This window comes from Rana temporaria, chromosome 12 (genome assembly GCF_905171775.1).
Source record: "Rana temporaria chromosome 12, aRanTem1.1, whole genome shotgun sequence".
NCBI lineage: Eukaryota > Metazoa > Chordata > Amphibia > Anura > Ranidae > Rana > Rana temporaria.
The window spans coordinates 139,497,473-139,513,001 of NC_053500.1; the positions used below are offsets into that span (position 1 = coordinate 139,497,473).

Consider the following 15,529-nt stretch of genomic DNA (forward strand, 5'->3'; position numbering starts at 1 on the left):
TTTTATATATATATTTTTTATTTTTATTAAAGGGCCTAGAGGTCCCCAGGGGCCCAGATGGCAACCCCCCCCTTTTCTATATAACATTTTATTTTTTATATATTTTTTTTTATTTTTATTTTTTATTAAAGGACCCAGAGGTCCCCAGGCCCCCGGATGGTAACCCCCCTTTATTTTATAATTTTTATATATATATATATATATATATATATATATATATATATATATATATATATATATATATATATATATATATATATATATATATTTTGTTTTTATTAAAGGGCCCAGAGGTCCCCAGGTGGCAACCCCCCTTTTTTTATAATTTTTTTTATATATATTTATTATTTAATTTTTAAATTTTTCTATTTTTATTAAAGGGCCCAGAGGTCCCCAGGGTCCCGGATGGCTACCCCGACCCCCTTTTTTATTTTCTTTATAAATAATTATATATATATATATATATATATATATATATATATATTGTAAGGGGCCCAGAGGTTCCCAGGGCAACCCCCCCAATTCTTGGCACCCCCCGCTTCTCAATTCACCCCCCCGCTTCTCAATTTTCTCAATTTGAGGCAGCCTTTTTATTAAAGGGCCCAGAGGTCCCCAGGTGGCAACTCCCCTTTTTTTTTATAAATTTTTTTTTTATATATATTTATTATTATTATTATTTTTTTTCTATTTTCATTAAAGGGCCCAGAGGTCCCCAGGGTCCCGGATGGCTACCCCGACCCCCTTTTTTATTTTCTTTATAAATAATTTATATATATATATTATTATTTTTTTTTTTGTAAGGGGCCCAGAGGTTCCCAGGCCAACCCCCCAATTTGTGGCACCCCCCCCCGCTTCTCAATTCACCCCCCCCCCCCACTTCTTAATTTTCTCAATTCGCGGCAGCCCCCCGCTTCTCAATCTGCTCCAGGAGGCCGATGCCTGAACCTGCAGCTGTGTAAGGGGCCCCATAATTCCTGATGGTGGCCCTGGCAGGCTTCCACCCCCGCCAACCCCTGACCATGATTCATACTATGGATCTGGACCCCATTGAAAAGATAGCATAGGCCCGGGTTGAAGGAGTTCAGTGAGCACTCACCCGGGTCTTTATGTTTTTGGCACGGTCGGCGTAGGCGAGGGTGTTTCTGGACTCCTCAAAGGCACTGTTAGCGGGACTGATGTGCGCGATCATAACGGTTCGGCTGTTTCCACCCAAAGAATCCTGATGAAGGAATAAGGACACCACACTTGTCATTCACATTATAGGCTTAAAGGACAACTCCACTTTTATCTAAAAAAATAAATATATCATATACAATTGCTACACACAAATCACATAGTAATTGAATAAAAAAAAAAAAGTACATTTCCTTTTCAATCTACAGCCACTGTCATTTTTTAAAGACATTTTTCAAACATTTCAATGAAATATAAAGGCGTTCTGTACACGACTGGTGTAAGGACCGCCCCCCGGAAATGTATTAAGGGATGCAGACCCTGCAGCTATCCTCATGAGAACACTGAGAGCGCACCAGGTGATTATAATGAACCAGACCCTCCCATTCAGAATCACTCATGCACAGGTCATGGGTGGGAAAAACGACTATTTCTTCAAAGCAACAAAAAGGTAGAAATCTACTACAAAGTGTGTTACAATCCCTGCAAAGTACAGAGATCACCCAGAGGTGTGGAGTTACTCTTTAATGATGAAAGAGGGGGTGGGGGTTTGGGGGATTGTTAAGGTTCAGAATAAATTGAAATGGTATCAACTATAATGTATAGGAATTTTTTTACTTTAAAGAACAACATAAAAAATTGTTAAAACATAACAATTGGCAAGTACAGTTCAACAAGATTTCATGGAAACATAGGGCCAGATTCACAGAAGAGATACGACGGCGTATCTCCTGATACGCCTTCGTATCTCTGTGATCCGCCCGTCCTAACTATGCGACTGATTCATAGAATCAGTTCCGCATAGATAGCCCTAAGATCCGACAGGTGTAATTGAATTACACTGTCGGATCTTAGGATGCGGTCGGCGTAGAATATGCAAATGACTAGTTACGGCGATCCACGAAGATCCGCGCGTTCGTCGCAATCTCGTACGTCGTCGCTAGTCGTTTTTACCCGTCGCAAAGTTACACCTGCTTTAACATGGCTTATCTTTAGATCAGCCATGTTAAAGTATGGCCGTCGTTCCCGCGTCGAATTTCGAAATCTTTTTTTTGCGTAAGACGTCTGGGAATACGAAACGCCGTAACGCACGTCGCAGTTAAAAAAAACGTTGGGACGCCGTAATTTCGCGCAAAGCACGTTTGGAAATTTGAACACGGAGTATGCGCAGAACGTTCGGCGCGGGAACGCGCCTAATTTAAATGGTGCCCGCCCCATTTGAATTAGGTGGGCTTGCGCCGAGCGGATTTACGTTACACCGCCGCAAGTTTACAGGTAAGAGCTTTGTGAATCAGGCACTTACGCTGTAAACCTGCGGCGGTGTAACGTAAATCAGATACGTTACGCCGTGGGGGTGCAATGTAATTGTACCTGAATCTGGCCCATAATTCTTACATACATAATTCTTCATTTATTTTAAATATAATAACTTAAATAACTTAAAGCGGAGGTCCGCCTAAAAAATAATATATTAAAAGCCAGCAGCTACAAATACAGCAGCTGCCGACTTTTAATAAATGGACACTTACCTGTCCAGGGTGCCCGAGATGTTGGCAGACGAAGCCGATCAATCGCTTGGCTGCCCCTGCCGACATCTTCGGTGAGGGAATCGGGAAGTGAAGCGTGGCGGCTTCATTTCCACGCGAGTCGCGCTGAGCATCCCAAATAGTCCCCGCTGTCTTCTGGGACCTGTGTGTTTCCCAGAAGACAGCGGGGGGGGGGGCTACAGCAAGGGACGTGACCCCCGCAGGAGCCTATGCCCGGAATTGGGTGCAAATACCTGTATTATACAGGTATCTGCACCCCCTCCCCCCTGAAAGGTGCCAAATGTGACACCGGGGGAAAGGGGGGTTCCATTTTTGTGTGGACTACCGCTTTAATATAAAATAAATGAAATTAATTATGTATGTGATATGCAACTTCAAATTAACTGCTGATGTAATCATCAAATGTACAGTTGAACCTCGGATTACGAGCATAATCCGTTCCAGGAGAATGCTCGTAATCCAAAGCACTCGCATATCAAAGCGAGTTTTCCCATTGAAGTCAATGGAAACTAAAAGAATTCGTTCCGCATTAACTTCAAAGGGATGCAGTACCAAATGCGACCAGAGGCGGGGGGCGCCAGAGAGCGCCGAAAACTGCCGAAAAGGCCAGAGGACACTTCAGGCTTGTTTCCTGCGCCCCCGTACTTCAGGCCAAACGAGGTACCGCAGGCCTATATTCGGCTCTGCTCGGCTTCTGCGCCCCCGTACCTCAGGCCAAATGAGGTACTGCAGGTCTATTTTCGGCTCTGCTCGGCTTCTGCGCACCGGTACCTCAGGCCAAATGAGGTACCGCAGGCCTATTTAGCTTGAATTCTGCTCGTCTTGCGAGTCAACACTCGCAAACCGACTCAACACTTGCAAACCAAGTCAGAATTAAAAAATAAAAAAGTTGCTCGCAAATCAAAACGCTCTCAAACCAAGTTACTCTTAAACAGAGGTTCCACTGTATATGTTTTTCTTCTTTCTTTCTTTAATAGAAGGCTTGTACCTCTAATTGGACAGCATTCCCTGAGGAAGCCCGATACATGGGCGAAACATGTTGGGAAGTTTACGCTTTAGTGCTGTTTCCATGAACTCTTGTTGAACTGTACTTGCCAATTGTTATGTTTTTAAAAAAAAAATTATTTTGTTCTTTAAAATAATTATTTTATTATACATTATAGTTGACACCATTTCAATTTTTTCTGCCCCTTAAAAATCTCCCCAAAAAAACTCTTTCATCTAATTGATTAAGGGATGTGGTGCTAATACTAAGTTGGTCTGCCCGTGATCATAAAACCTCTTTTTTACTCTTTAATAATCTCATAAAAAAGAGCAAAGACAATATAATGATATCTGGATGGAAAATATATATAAATTTCCACAAATCTATGAAACTCTTGTGCAGATAATTATGATGAAGTCCTTTTACTGGACCCAGGAGCCTAAAATATCCAACAATGATGACAGAACAATAATCCGCACCTTCAGAAGTCTGGTCAGCTTGCTGTCTCGGTAGTTGACGTATTTGTTCCCTCCTCGCTCGCTCAGAGCGTTGATACAGTTTCCGAGAGCCAGCAGAGAGCGGTTGATGTGAGCCCCTTCCTTCATCCTCTGTCCTCGGTTCTGGGTCTGCGTTCCAAGCAAAATGACAGTTGGAGGTCTATAGGTGTGCGAATATCTCAGCGTGAACACGGCCTGTGCAAATAATCCCAGAAATGTGTCTAAAAAGTTTATTTCCTCTGATCGCCATCTCCATCTAGTGGCCATGTCGTGGTAATTGACTAATTTATGGAATTGCAGGAAAATTCTGCATTGTGGCCACTAGATGGAGCTGACAGTCATTAAAAAAGTAAACATATTAGACCCGTTACGGCTTAACTTTGGTAGACCAACGTTTTTTTAAGTAGACCCTTTAAAGAGCATCTCTACCCAACAAGCTAAAGCAAAGAGCTAAACCAGGAACGCTATCCACTGGCACCAATTAAAAAAAAAACCTCCTCCTGTTTAGCAGACATCACATGCTTTGGCTTTTGGTTGTGTCAGCAGCACTGGAGGGAGACCTGAGCGGTCTTTTCTCCAGGAAAGGCATTTCCACATTTTGTTATGCTACAGCCTTATTCCAAAATGGATTAAATTCATTGGCCCGGATTCACATACATCGGCGCATATTTATGCCGCCGTAACGTATCTCTTTTATGCTACGCCGGCGCAGCGCACAGAGGCAAGCACTGGATTCATAAAGCACTCGCTCCCACTCGCTCTTAAAGATCGCTGGGTTTCCTCGGCGTAAGCCAGTGTAGGTGGAAGTGGGCGTGAGCCATGCTAATGAGGCGTGACCCCATGCAAATGATGGGCCAAGCGCCATAGAAGTACTTAAAATGAACGGCGCATGCGCTGTCCTGTGGCCGCATCCCAGTGCGCATGCTCAGAATCACGTCGAAACAACTGCCTAGGATACGTCGAATCACTGCCTACGACGTGAACGTAACCCACGCCTAGTCATATTCACGTACAACGTAAACGACAAAAGATACTATGGCTTGTGTTCCCTGGTCCATACCTTTGCATGAGTTGCGCCTCCTATATGGGGAATAACTTTACGCTGGACGTACGACTTACACAAACCGCGTATATTATGCGCCGGGCGCAACTACGTTTGTGAATCGCTGTATACTTATGTACATGGGAGGAGCCTGTGATACTTATGTACATGGGAGGAGCCTGTGATACTTATGTACATGGGAGGAGTCTGTGATACTTATGTGCATGGGAGGAGCCTGTGATACTTATGTACATGGGAGGAGTCTGTGATACTTATGTACATAGGATTTTTTCCTTTTTTATTTTGAATACATTTTCAAACCAACTTCTTTCACATTGTCATTATGGGGGATTGTTTGTAGAATTTGGAGGAAAATAATGAATTTAATCCATTTTGAAATAAGGAATAACAAAATGTGTAAAAAGTGAAGCGCTGTGAATAATTTCGGAATGCATTGTATATTAGATGTCTCTATCTCATTTTATTTTAAATTCGTTTTACGAACGTTCATTTGATGTTTATAAACAATGTTACTTTGTATCGCTTTATCTCCCGTCTAATCAATGTTTATAAACAATGGTAATTTGTATCGCTCTATCTCTCCCGTCTGATCAATGTTTATAAACAATGTTACTTTGTATCTCTTTATCTCCTGCCTAATAAATGTTTATAAACAATGTTACTTTAAAAAAAAAAGAACGTTCCTTTGATTTCCCAATCATTAGTGGGGTCAATCGACGTTTGTTTTTCGTCCGCAATGACGGGAAATTTCAAAGGATGGAAAATTTTAGGATGTGCTATACGATACTGCAGGCAGTAAGGGAAGGATGAGAACGACGGCCCTGAGGGTCGCACATGTAGGCAGTCGGGAGCCTCCACAATTCTATCCTGACAAACTGCCTGTAATTGGAACAGGACTATATCCGCCAGAGTCCCACAAGGTGGCGCTGTCACCCAATGTAAGTCCCGTGGCCAGGCTGAGCGATAATGGCTCCTCAGTGAGAGCGCCTTTTGTCCTCGGCTGGGTTTCAGGTTACCTATAAAACAGCAGCTTCATTATAAGCCTCAAAGGCCCTTGTTGGGGACAAAGACGGAGAAAATTCAGTGTGGCCTTTTTATAGTCGGAGACGTAACATAACGTATACGTTTTCTGGTTCACTCCTTTTAGAATCCTGGCTCAAAAGTGAGATGGTCCAGAAATATTTAGACAGGATAAAGGTGGATAAAGCACCTGGACCAGACGACATCCACCCACGGATCCTAAAAAAAATTGAGCGCTGTCATTTCAAGGCCATTGTATCTAATATTTAGGGGCTCATCAATGACGGGAATGGTACCGCTGGATTGGCGCAGGGCCAATGTGGTGCCCATATTTAAAAAGGGATCAAAGGTATACAGCTCAGCATTACAGATCAGGGTATATAGCTCAGCCTCACAGATCAGGGTATATAGCTCAGCATTACAGATCGGGGTATACAGCTCAGCATTACAGATCAGGGTATACAGCTCAGCATTACAGATCAGGGTATACAGCTCAGCCCTTTACAGATCAGGGTATATAGCTCAGCTTTACAGATCAGGGTATATAGCTCAGCCTCACAGATCAGGGTATACAGCTCAGCATTACAGATCAAGGTATACAGCTCAGCCTCACAGATCAGGGTATACAGCTCAGCCCTTTACAGATCAGGGTATATAGCTCAGCTTTACAGATCAGGGTATACAGCTCAGTCTCACAGATCAGGGTATATAGCCCAGCATTACAGATCAGGGTATATAGCTCAGCTTTACAGATCAGGGTATACAGTTCAGCCTCACAGATCAGGGTATATAGCCCAGCATTACAGATCAGGGTATATAGCTCAGCTTTACAGATCAGGGTATACAGCTCAGTCTCACAGATCTGGGTATATAGCCCAGCATTACAGATCAGGATATATAGCTCAGCCTTACAGATCAGGGTATAAAGCTCAGCCTCACAGATCAGGGTATATAGCTCAGCCTCGCAGATAAGGTTATACAGCTCAGCTCAGCCTCACAGATCAGGGTATACAGCTCAGCCTCACAGATCAGGGTATATAGCTAAGCATTACAGATCAGGGTATACAGCTCAGCTTCACAGATTAGGGTACGCAGCTCAGCCTCACAGATTAGGGTATATAGCTAAGCATTACAGATCAGGGTATATAGCTCAGCCTCACAGATCAGTTAATTTTGCACAGAGTGGCCCTGATCCTCATCTTCTGGGGTCCCTCGGCATTTGTCTCGGCTCCTCCCCGCAAGAGCTACACCCCTCTGGGAAGCGCTCTCCCAAGGTGGTTAGCTTGCAGGCGCGCTCCCGTGTGATACAGTTGGCGACCAAAGCCACCGATTGCATCACTCAGCCCCGCCCCCCGCGTGCCGCGTCATTGATTGGATTGACAGCAGCGGGAGCCAATGGCTGCGCTGCTATCAATCATCCAATGAAAAGCTCGGTGAAAGCAACACAGGATCGTGCCGAAGGAGATTAGGTGTCTCAGGTAAGTAATAATAATATTTATAATAATAAATAATATTCATAATAATAATAATTAGGGTTGTCCAGATACCGATACCAGTATCGGTATCGGGACCGATACCGAGTATTTGCGGGAGTACTCGTACTCGCGCAAATACCCCCGATACCTAAATAGAATACTTTCCCCCCCCTTTCCCCCCCCGCCGCATCGCGCCGCCGCATCGAGGGACATGGCTAGAGGGACATTGCTGCATATGTGAGGGACATGGCTAGAGGGACATTGCTGCATATGTGAGGGACATGGCTGCATATGTGAGGGACATGGCTAGAGGGACATGGCTGCATATGTGAGGGACATGGCTAGAGGGACATTGCTGCATATGTGAGGGACATGGCTAGAGGGACATTGCTGCATATGTGAGGGACAGGGCTAGAGGGACATTGCTGCATATGTGAGGGACATGGCTAGAGGGACATGGCTGCATATGTGAGGGACATGGCTAGAGGGACATGGCTGCATATGTGAGGGACATGGGTAGAGGGACATGGCTGCATATGTGGGGGACATGGCTGCATATGTGAGGGACATGGCTAGAGGGACATGGCTGCATATGTGGGGGACATGGCTGCATATGTGAGGGACATGGCTAGAGGGACATGGCTGCATATGTGAGGGACATGGCTAGAGGGACATGGCTGCATATGTGGGGGGCATGGCTGCATATGGGGGGGACATGGCTGCATTTGGGGACACATTTTAAAAAAGTATCGGTATTCGGTATCGGCGACTACTTGAAAAAAAGTATCGGTACTTGTACTCGGTCCTAAAAAAGTGGTATCGGGACAACCCTAATAATAATAATAATAATTGTATTTATCATATTAATAATAGTAATGTTGCAGTACCTGGGAAGCCCTCTCTGATCCGGCCAGGTCTATCATGAACAGCCTTCCCATCCGCACCTCCTGAGTGATGTTCTTGATGCGATTTTTCTGTCTGACAGTGACTTGGAGGATGGCGTGTGACCGCGATGAGGTTTTATTGGCTGCCGTAGGTTCCTGCGTCCTCTGCTTATTCCCTTTCATCAGCAGTTGCATGATCTACGAGAAGAGGGAGGGGTCAGAACTTGTCCACCCGAGGATAAAATGACACTCGTGTTAATGTCATTGGATGCAACGTCAACTCTATAATAGTGTATAAAAATCATTCTCACCCAGGGAGGAACATTCTTCTCACTGATCACCAATGTAAGGGACATTCTTCTCACTGATCACCAATGTAAGGAACATTCTTCTCACTGATCACCAATGTAAGGAACATTCTTCCCACTGATCACCAATGTAAGGGACATTCTTCTCACTGATCACCAATGTAAGGGACATTCTTCCCACTGATCAATGTAAGGAACATTCTTCCCACTGATCACCAATGTAAGGAACATTCTTCCCACTGATCAATGTAAGGAACATTCTTCCCACTGATCACCAATGTAAGGAACATTCTTCCCACTGATCACCAATGTAAGGAACATTCTTCTCACTGATCACCAATGTAAGGAACATTCTTCTCACTGATCACCAATGTAAGGAACATTCTTCCCACTGATCACCAATGTAAGGAACATTCTTCCCACTGATCACCAATGTAAGGAACATTCTTCTCACTGATCACCAATGTAAGGAACATTCTTCCCACTGATCACCAATGTAAGGAACATTCTTCCCACTGATCACCAATGTAAGGAACATTCTTCTCACTGATCACCAATGTAAGGGACATTCTTCCCACTGATCACCAATGTAAGGGACATTCTTCCCACTGATCACCAATGTAAGGATCATTCTTCTCACTGATCACCAATATAAGGAACATTCTTCCCACTGATCACCAATGTAAGGATTATTCTTCTCACTGATCACCAATGTAAGGGACATTCTTCTCACTGATCACCAATGTAAGGGACATTCTTCTCACTGATCACCAATGTAAGGAACATTCTTCCCACTGATCACTAATGTAAGGAACATTCTTCCCACTGATCACTAATGTAAGGAACATTCTTCTCACTGATCACCAATGTAAGGAACATTCTTCCCACTGATCACCAATATAAGGGGAATTTTGTTTACTGTTCACCAATTAATGGGGCTTTTTTAGGTTCCTTGAGACCTGAAAATGATTTCCAGGGTTCCTCTGGGTTGGGTAAGGTTGGTGTATAATATTTTACCTCTTTAGCATTGATGGTGGACACCTCTGTAATACCGGCTACTTGGATGACACCTTTGGAATCCTCTCGCAGGTCCAGGTAGCCCAGTGATGGGTTCAGTAGATCCCGGATCATTTCATTGTAGATCTGTACATTGAAAAGAAGATGATTTTTAAAAGAAGAGACACAGCAGGAGCTGTGCTATCCAACACAACTGAAGGCAAACATTAACTGTCCCCTCCCTTTCACCCATTGGATGTTCAGTCCCACCAGCCATGGTTGGCCTGCATTGCTTAGAGAAGCACAGAGACCCAGGGATCTGGTCACTGGGTTCTAAAATAATATATGTAATAAAAATAGAAGAGTTTTCTTAAACATTTCCATGTACAGCACCTTGAGGTGATGAGAAGGATAGGGGATTAGGAGGACAGGATGAGGACCGGATGAGGAGGACCAGATAAGCAGGACAAATTGAGAATGACTGGATGAGCAGAACCAGATGAAGAGGACAGGATGAAGAGGACAGCATAAGCAGCATGGGATGAAGAGGACGGGATAATGAGGACCAGATGAAGAGGACCAGATGAAGAGGACCAGATGAAGAGGACCAGATGAAGAGGACCAGATGAAGAGGACCAGATGAAGAGGATTGTAGGAAGAAAAACCGACAGGATTAGGAGGATGGGATAAGGAGGACCAGATAAAGAAGACTGGATGAAGAAAAGGGGATCAGGAGGATGGGATGAGGGGAACACGATGAAGAGGAAGGGATAAAGAGGACAGGATTAGCAGAATGGGATGAAGAGGACGGGATGAGGTGGACCAGATAAAGAGGACTGGAGGAATAAAAACGGGATGAGGAGCATGGGGTGAAGAGGACAGGATTAGGAGGACAGGATGAAGACTGGATGAAGAGGTTGCGATTAAGAGGATGAGATGAAGAGGACGAGATGAGGGATGGGATGAGGAGGACAGGATGAGAAGGAGGGGATGTGGAGGATGGGATGAGGGGGACCAGATGAAGAGGACTGGATCAAGAGGACCAAATGAAGAGGACTGGGTGAAGAAAGGGGGATGAGGAGGATGGGATGAGGGGTATTAGATAAAGAGGACGGTATAAAAAGCATATACTGAGAAGGACGGGGTGAGGAGCATGTGATGAGAAGGACGGGATTAGGAGGGCAGGATGAGGATGGGATGAGAAGGACGGGATGAGAACCAGATGAAGAGGACTGGATGAAGAGTACCAGATGAAAAGGATTGGATGAGGAGCACAGGATGAAGAGGGTGGGATAAAAAGGTCAGGATGAGAAGGACGGGGTGAGGAGCATGGGATGAGGAGGACAGGATGAGGAGAACGGGATGAATGGGACAGGATGAAGAGGTCAGGATGAGAAGCATGGGATGACGAGGACGGGATGAGGACGGGATGAGGAGAATGGAATGAAGAGGGTAGGATGAAGAGAACAGGATGGGATGAAGAGGATGGTATGAGGAGGACAGGATTAGGACAGGATGAGGAGGGCGGGATGAAGAGAACAGGATGAGGAGGACGGGATGAAGAGAACAGGATGAGGACGATGGGATGAAGAGGATGGGATGAGGAGGATGGGGTGAGGACAGGATGAGGACGACGGGATGGGGAGGACGGGATAAGGAAGGACGGGATGGGGAGGAGGACAGGATGAGGTTGGCAGTCCCAGCACCTGCCCTTTTAAAGACAAATCAACAGATCCATTTTCTTTATTAGTAATAATACAGGTTGTCTTGAACAGCTGCTTGTCCTTTAAAAGGGAACAGATCGTCCCTTTATCTGTGGAATGGGATCAGACTTCTGAAGGATTCTGTATCATGGCCGGGGACACTCAGACGGCAGAGAATAGGTAAGTGGGATCGCCGCGGTGGTAACACGATCCGAGATGTGTTTACTTCTAGTCTCATTTTACTCTGATTTCTTCTCCCTGTTTTCCGGCTCAGTTACTCCGGAGTGCTTCGTGAGCAAATATTGCACAGGCCATAAAGAACCAACGACTACGGCGTAACAGAAAAAGACACGGCCGCAAAGTCTGACTCCAGCCGTCGCCATGGCGATTATCTGCCCCGCTTACCAGGATGTTGCAGCCAAGCAAACTGTAAATGTTATCAGGTCTTCTGGAGAAACAAGAGGAGAGCTGGCGGAAAGGACAAGCTATAGGCGTGTGCGCTTATCAAGATAAATTCGATCTAAGGGTCACGGCGTATGTACAGCGCGTCCTTCTGATAGAGAGCTTACAGTTCAGCTGAGTACAACGTACCCATCCTTGGGCGTCACATGATCCGTATGGTAAAAGAAGAGCTCTGGTCTATAGAAGAGTAGAGTATGGCTTTAACATTGGAGGGTGTCCAAATCACGAAATACAACTAGGGGTTAGCGCCCCTCTGACACCCCAAAGGCAGGATGGCACCTCCAGAAGCCTGGAGGGGACTAGCATGTCACCCCAGGGATGAGTCCATGACTAAAATAGGGTATCGAAAAAGGACTAAGGTGCCAGTCACTTTCCTCTTTTTAAAGTTTTACTACAGACTGGGTAAGGAGGTGAGGGTTAGGGGGGTTTAGGGGTCTCTAGATCCAGATCAATGTCCAGCTTCTTTCTGGCTCTCTCCAGCAGGGGGGCTCCCCTGGGTCTCCTCCTTGGCACAGCTTCCTCCAGACCAGGCAGGACAGCTTCAGGACCACTTCATTACACGTTAAGCCCCAAACCAAGCTATTGGACCTTCATCCAGCAGCACCTCCTTATGACTCATGACCTGTCCCAAATATTTATATCCTCCCCCAGCATGTTCCAGGGGCATAAACCTCCTACTGGATGAGCTGAAGGAATTATAAATATTCATAACTTCCTACTATGACCAGCGATACCAGGTGACAGCGAGAAATCACAAGCCAATTTAAGCTTAGGGAAAATCTAGGTAAAAAGCTGAACAATCAGTCTTAATTAACTACAGACCAGTCAAAAACGACTAAAACACAGAAGACCTTGTTTAGAACCTCTAATAAGCTTCAAAATAGGGTGGGCTTGTGGCGCAGAGCATTGTGTTACAAGCCCGTCCAGGTGTTACAACAGCAAATTAATATTCTCAATCTGGCCAATCAGAAGCGGGTCTTAGACCCCTTTTTACTATTGGCCGAAAAGAGAAGAGTCCCAATTGGCTGCCGAGGAGAAGGGAAGAAACCGAAGCTGCCACAATGCTCGTGGAAGCCCCCGCCGAGCAGGAGAAGCTGCCGGTGAAGCCCGGGAGAAGCGCTGCCCACCATAGATGGGGTAAGTGCTCCAGACCCGACAGACCAAAAAAAAAATTACCACCGGCCGCCACTGGTCAATATAGTGTTTAGTGCTTCCCAAGCCCACCCCTTTTTGAAGTCTATTAGAGCCTCAGGTTCTAATCATGTGTTTCAAAAAAACGAAAAACCCCCGATTGGAATTCATGCGTCCGGTGCCCCGCATGTAGATTAGACAGGGGTGGCCCCTGCTTCCCTAATGAATGGGCCGCCACTGTATGCATAGAAACCGATCAACTTCCAGGTTGTTGTTTTTTGTAAAAGCTTAATGTGATACTAAAGCCTTGTTTGTTTAAATCACAAACATGTTATACTTACCTGCTCTGTAATGGTTTTGCACAGAGCAGCCCCAATCCTCCTCTTCTCGGGTCCCTCACCGGCTATCCTGGCTCCTCCCTTTCCGCAGGGTGCCCCCAGAGCAAGCAGCTTGCTCTGGGGGCACCCAAGTAGGCATGCTCATGCATAGAATTTAATTAGCATAAGCTGAAGTTAGAAGCTGATTGGCTACCATGCACAGCTACACCAGATTTTGCACTCTCCAGTTTTAGCAAATCAACCCCAAAGAGTAACAAAAGACACATTTTTACTGTCCATCTTTAAACTGTCATCTTTGTCCCCAGCACTAAAATGTATCTTTATTTCCTGTGTTGGGGACACCCTATGTGTTATAAATGTGACAAAGTGGGTCAGGAGAAGGAAATAACACAGGAGAACATTTCAGGAGCCAATCATGCAGACATTTAGAAAACATTTAGTTGCCCGTGCATCATGCAGTTTTTGTTAATCGCTCCATGACATTTACCTCTAAATAAGACATGATGACCTCATACTCCATATCGTCACTGGTCTCCTCAATGGCTTTGAAGAGGTCATTCAGGGTCCTTATGTATATGCCCGGCTCTCTGTCTGTGCCCAGCATGGTGTAGGTCTTGCCACATCCTGTGGGGGGCAATAGAGAGCAAGAAGGATGTTAGAAAAAAATGTTTGGTCAGTACCGGAGCGGCACTAAAAATGAGCTGGGAGCCAAAGCTGCGGCAAGTTTCACTTGGCACCCTACAGGTCAATCAGGCCACACATTGCATTTGATACGCCGGGGTCAGGCTATATTTATGACTGCAATTGAGTTTAGACTAAAGTTACTAAAATTGTAGACATTTATAGGTGTATTTTTTTTTAAATTATAGAACTGAAAATATGTGTTTGTTGGCTCCTTCCCATGGTCACATGACTAAATACAATATATGGTACAGCAAGGGGTGAGGGGACTGGGCCCAGCCCCCATACTGGTACCCTGCCGCAATTTTTTTTTTAATAACCAAAAAGTGTTATAATGAAGTGCAGAGTTTCCCTTTAAGCCACTTAAACATAAAAATGAACAAAGGCCCAAAATGACTGTGTACATGCCGCGCAATTACAGATTCCTTCTCCTAATTCTTTCCTATTGCTCAATGAATAAGCGCTATGAATAAAACCCGGAGCTTTAATTGCTGGTTTTATGTTACTTTTAAACACACGACAATCACACAGAATTCTCAGCAATCTACATTAAATAAAACGTGCCGCTAATTATTATGCAGACAGTTATGTGTGAGCCAATCGAATCCAGGAAAATCAATCCGATATTACTTAAAGAGGGAGTGTCATTACAGTGTATCTATAAACATTTTTTCTCTTTAGTTTCAGGTTGCAGGTTTTACTGCCACCCAGAGAGGATGTGAAATCTGAAATCTGCAACCTGGAACAAACAATAAAAAGCTGACAGAGGCTCTAGTATTACCCTACTGAACTTAAAACAAGCATTTTTACTCTTGTCTGTGTTAATAATAAACTAGCCATACACTAACAGATTCCTCCATCCATGTTAAACAGTGTGGATGAATATCCCATTGCAGCTCCGTCCGGCCAGCTGTCAGAATACCTGCCACTTTTTTGGTAAATGAGTAGGGGTACAATGTACCCGATACCCATTCACATAGAGGGGTGCAGGATCTGGGGCTTCCAGATTCTGATAAACCTCCCGCCCGCAGACCCCCACAACCACCGGGAAAGAGATGTGGGCATGAGGCCCTTGTCCCCATAAACATGGGAACAAGGTGTTTTGGGGGGGACCCCAAAGCACCCTCCCCATGTTGAGGGCATGTGGCCTGGTACAGTTCAGGAGGGGGGGGTGCTCTCTCGTCACCCCCTTTTCCTGCGGCCTGCCAGGTTGCGTGCTCGGATAAGGGTCTGGTATGGATTTTGGGGGGGACCCCACAACATTTT

The 15,529-nt window shown here is 45.0% G+C and overlaps 1 protein-coding gene across 1 annotated transcript in view; it reads right to left on the reverse strand.

Annotated features, from left to right (window-relative positions):
* The window catches only part of KIF19 (kinesin family member 19), a 63,626-nt gene that overhangs the window by 19,651 nt on the left and 28,446 nt on the right, over nt 1-15,529 (reverse strand). Inside the window, exons 5-9 of the mRNA XM_040330979.1 lie at nt 14,070-14,206; nt 9,970-10,095; nt 8,648-8,842; nt 4,185-4,331; nt 1,097-1,219 (exon numbers count right to left, since the gene is read on the reverse strand). Coding sequence (XP_040186913.1) covers nt 1,097-1,219; nt 4,185-4,331; nt 8,648-8,842; nt 9,970-10,095; nt 14,070-14,206 — 728 coding nt within the window. The remainder of the gene's footprint in view (nt 1-1,096; nt 1,220-4,184; nt 4,332-8,647; nt 8,843-9,969; nt 10,096-14,069; nt 14,207-15,529) is intronic.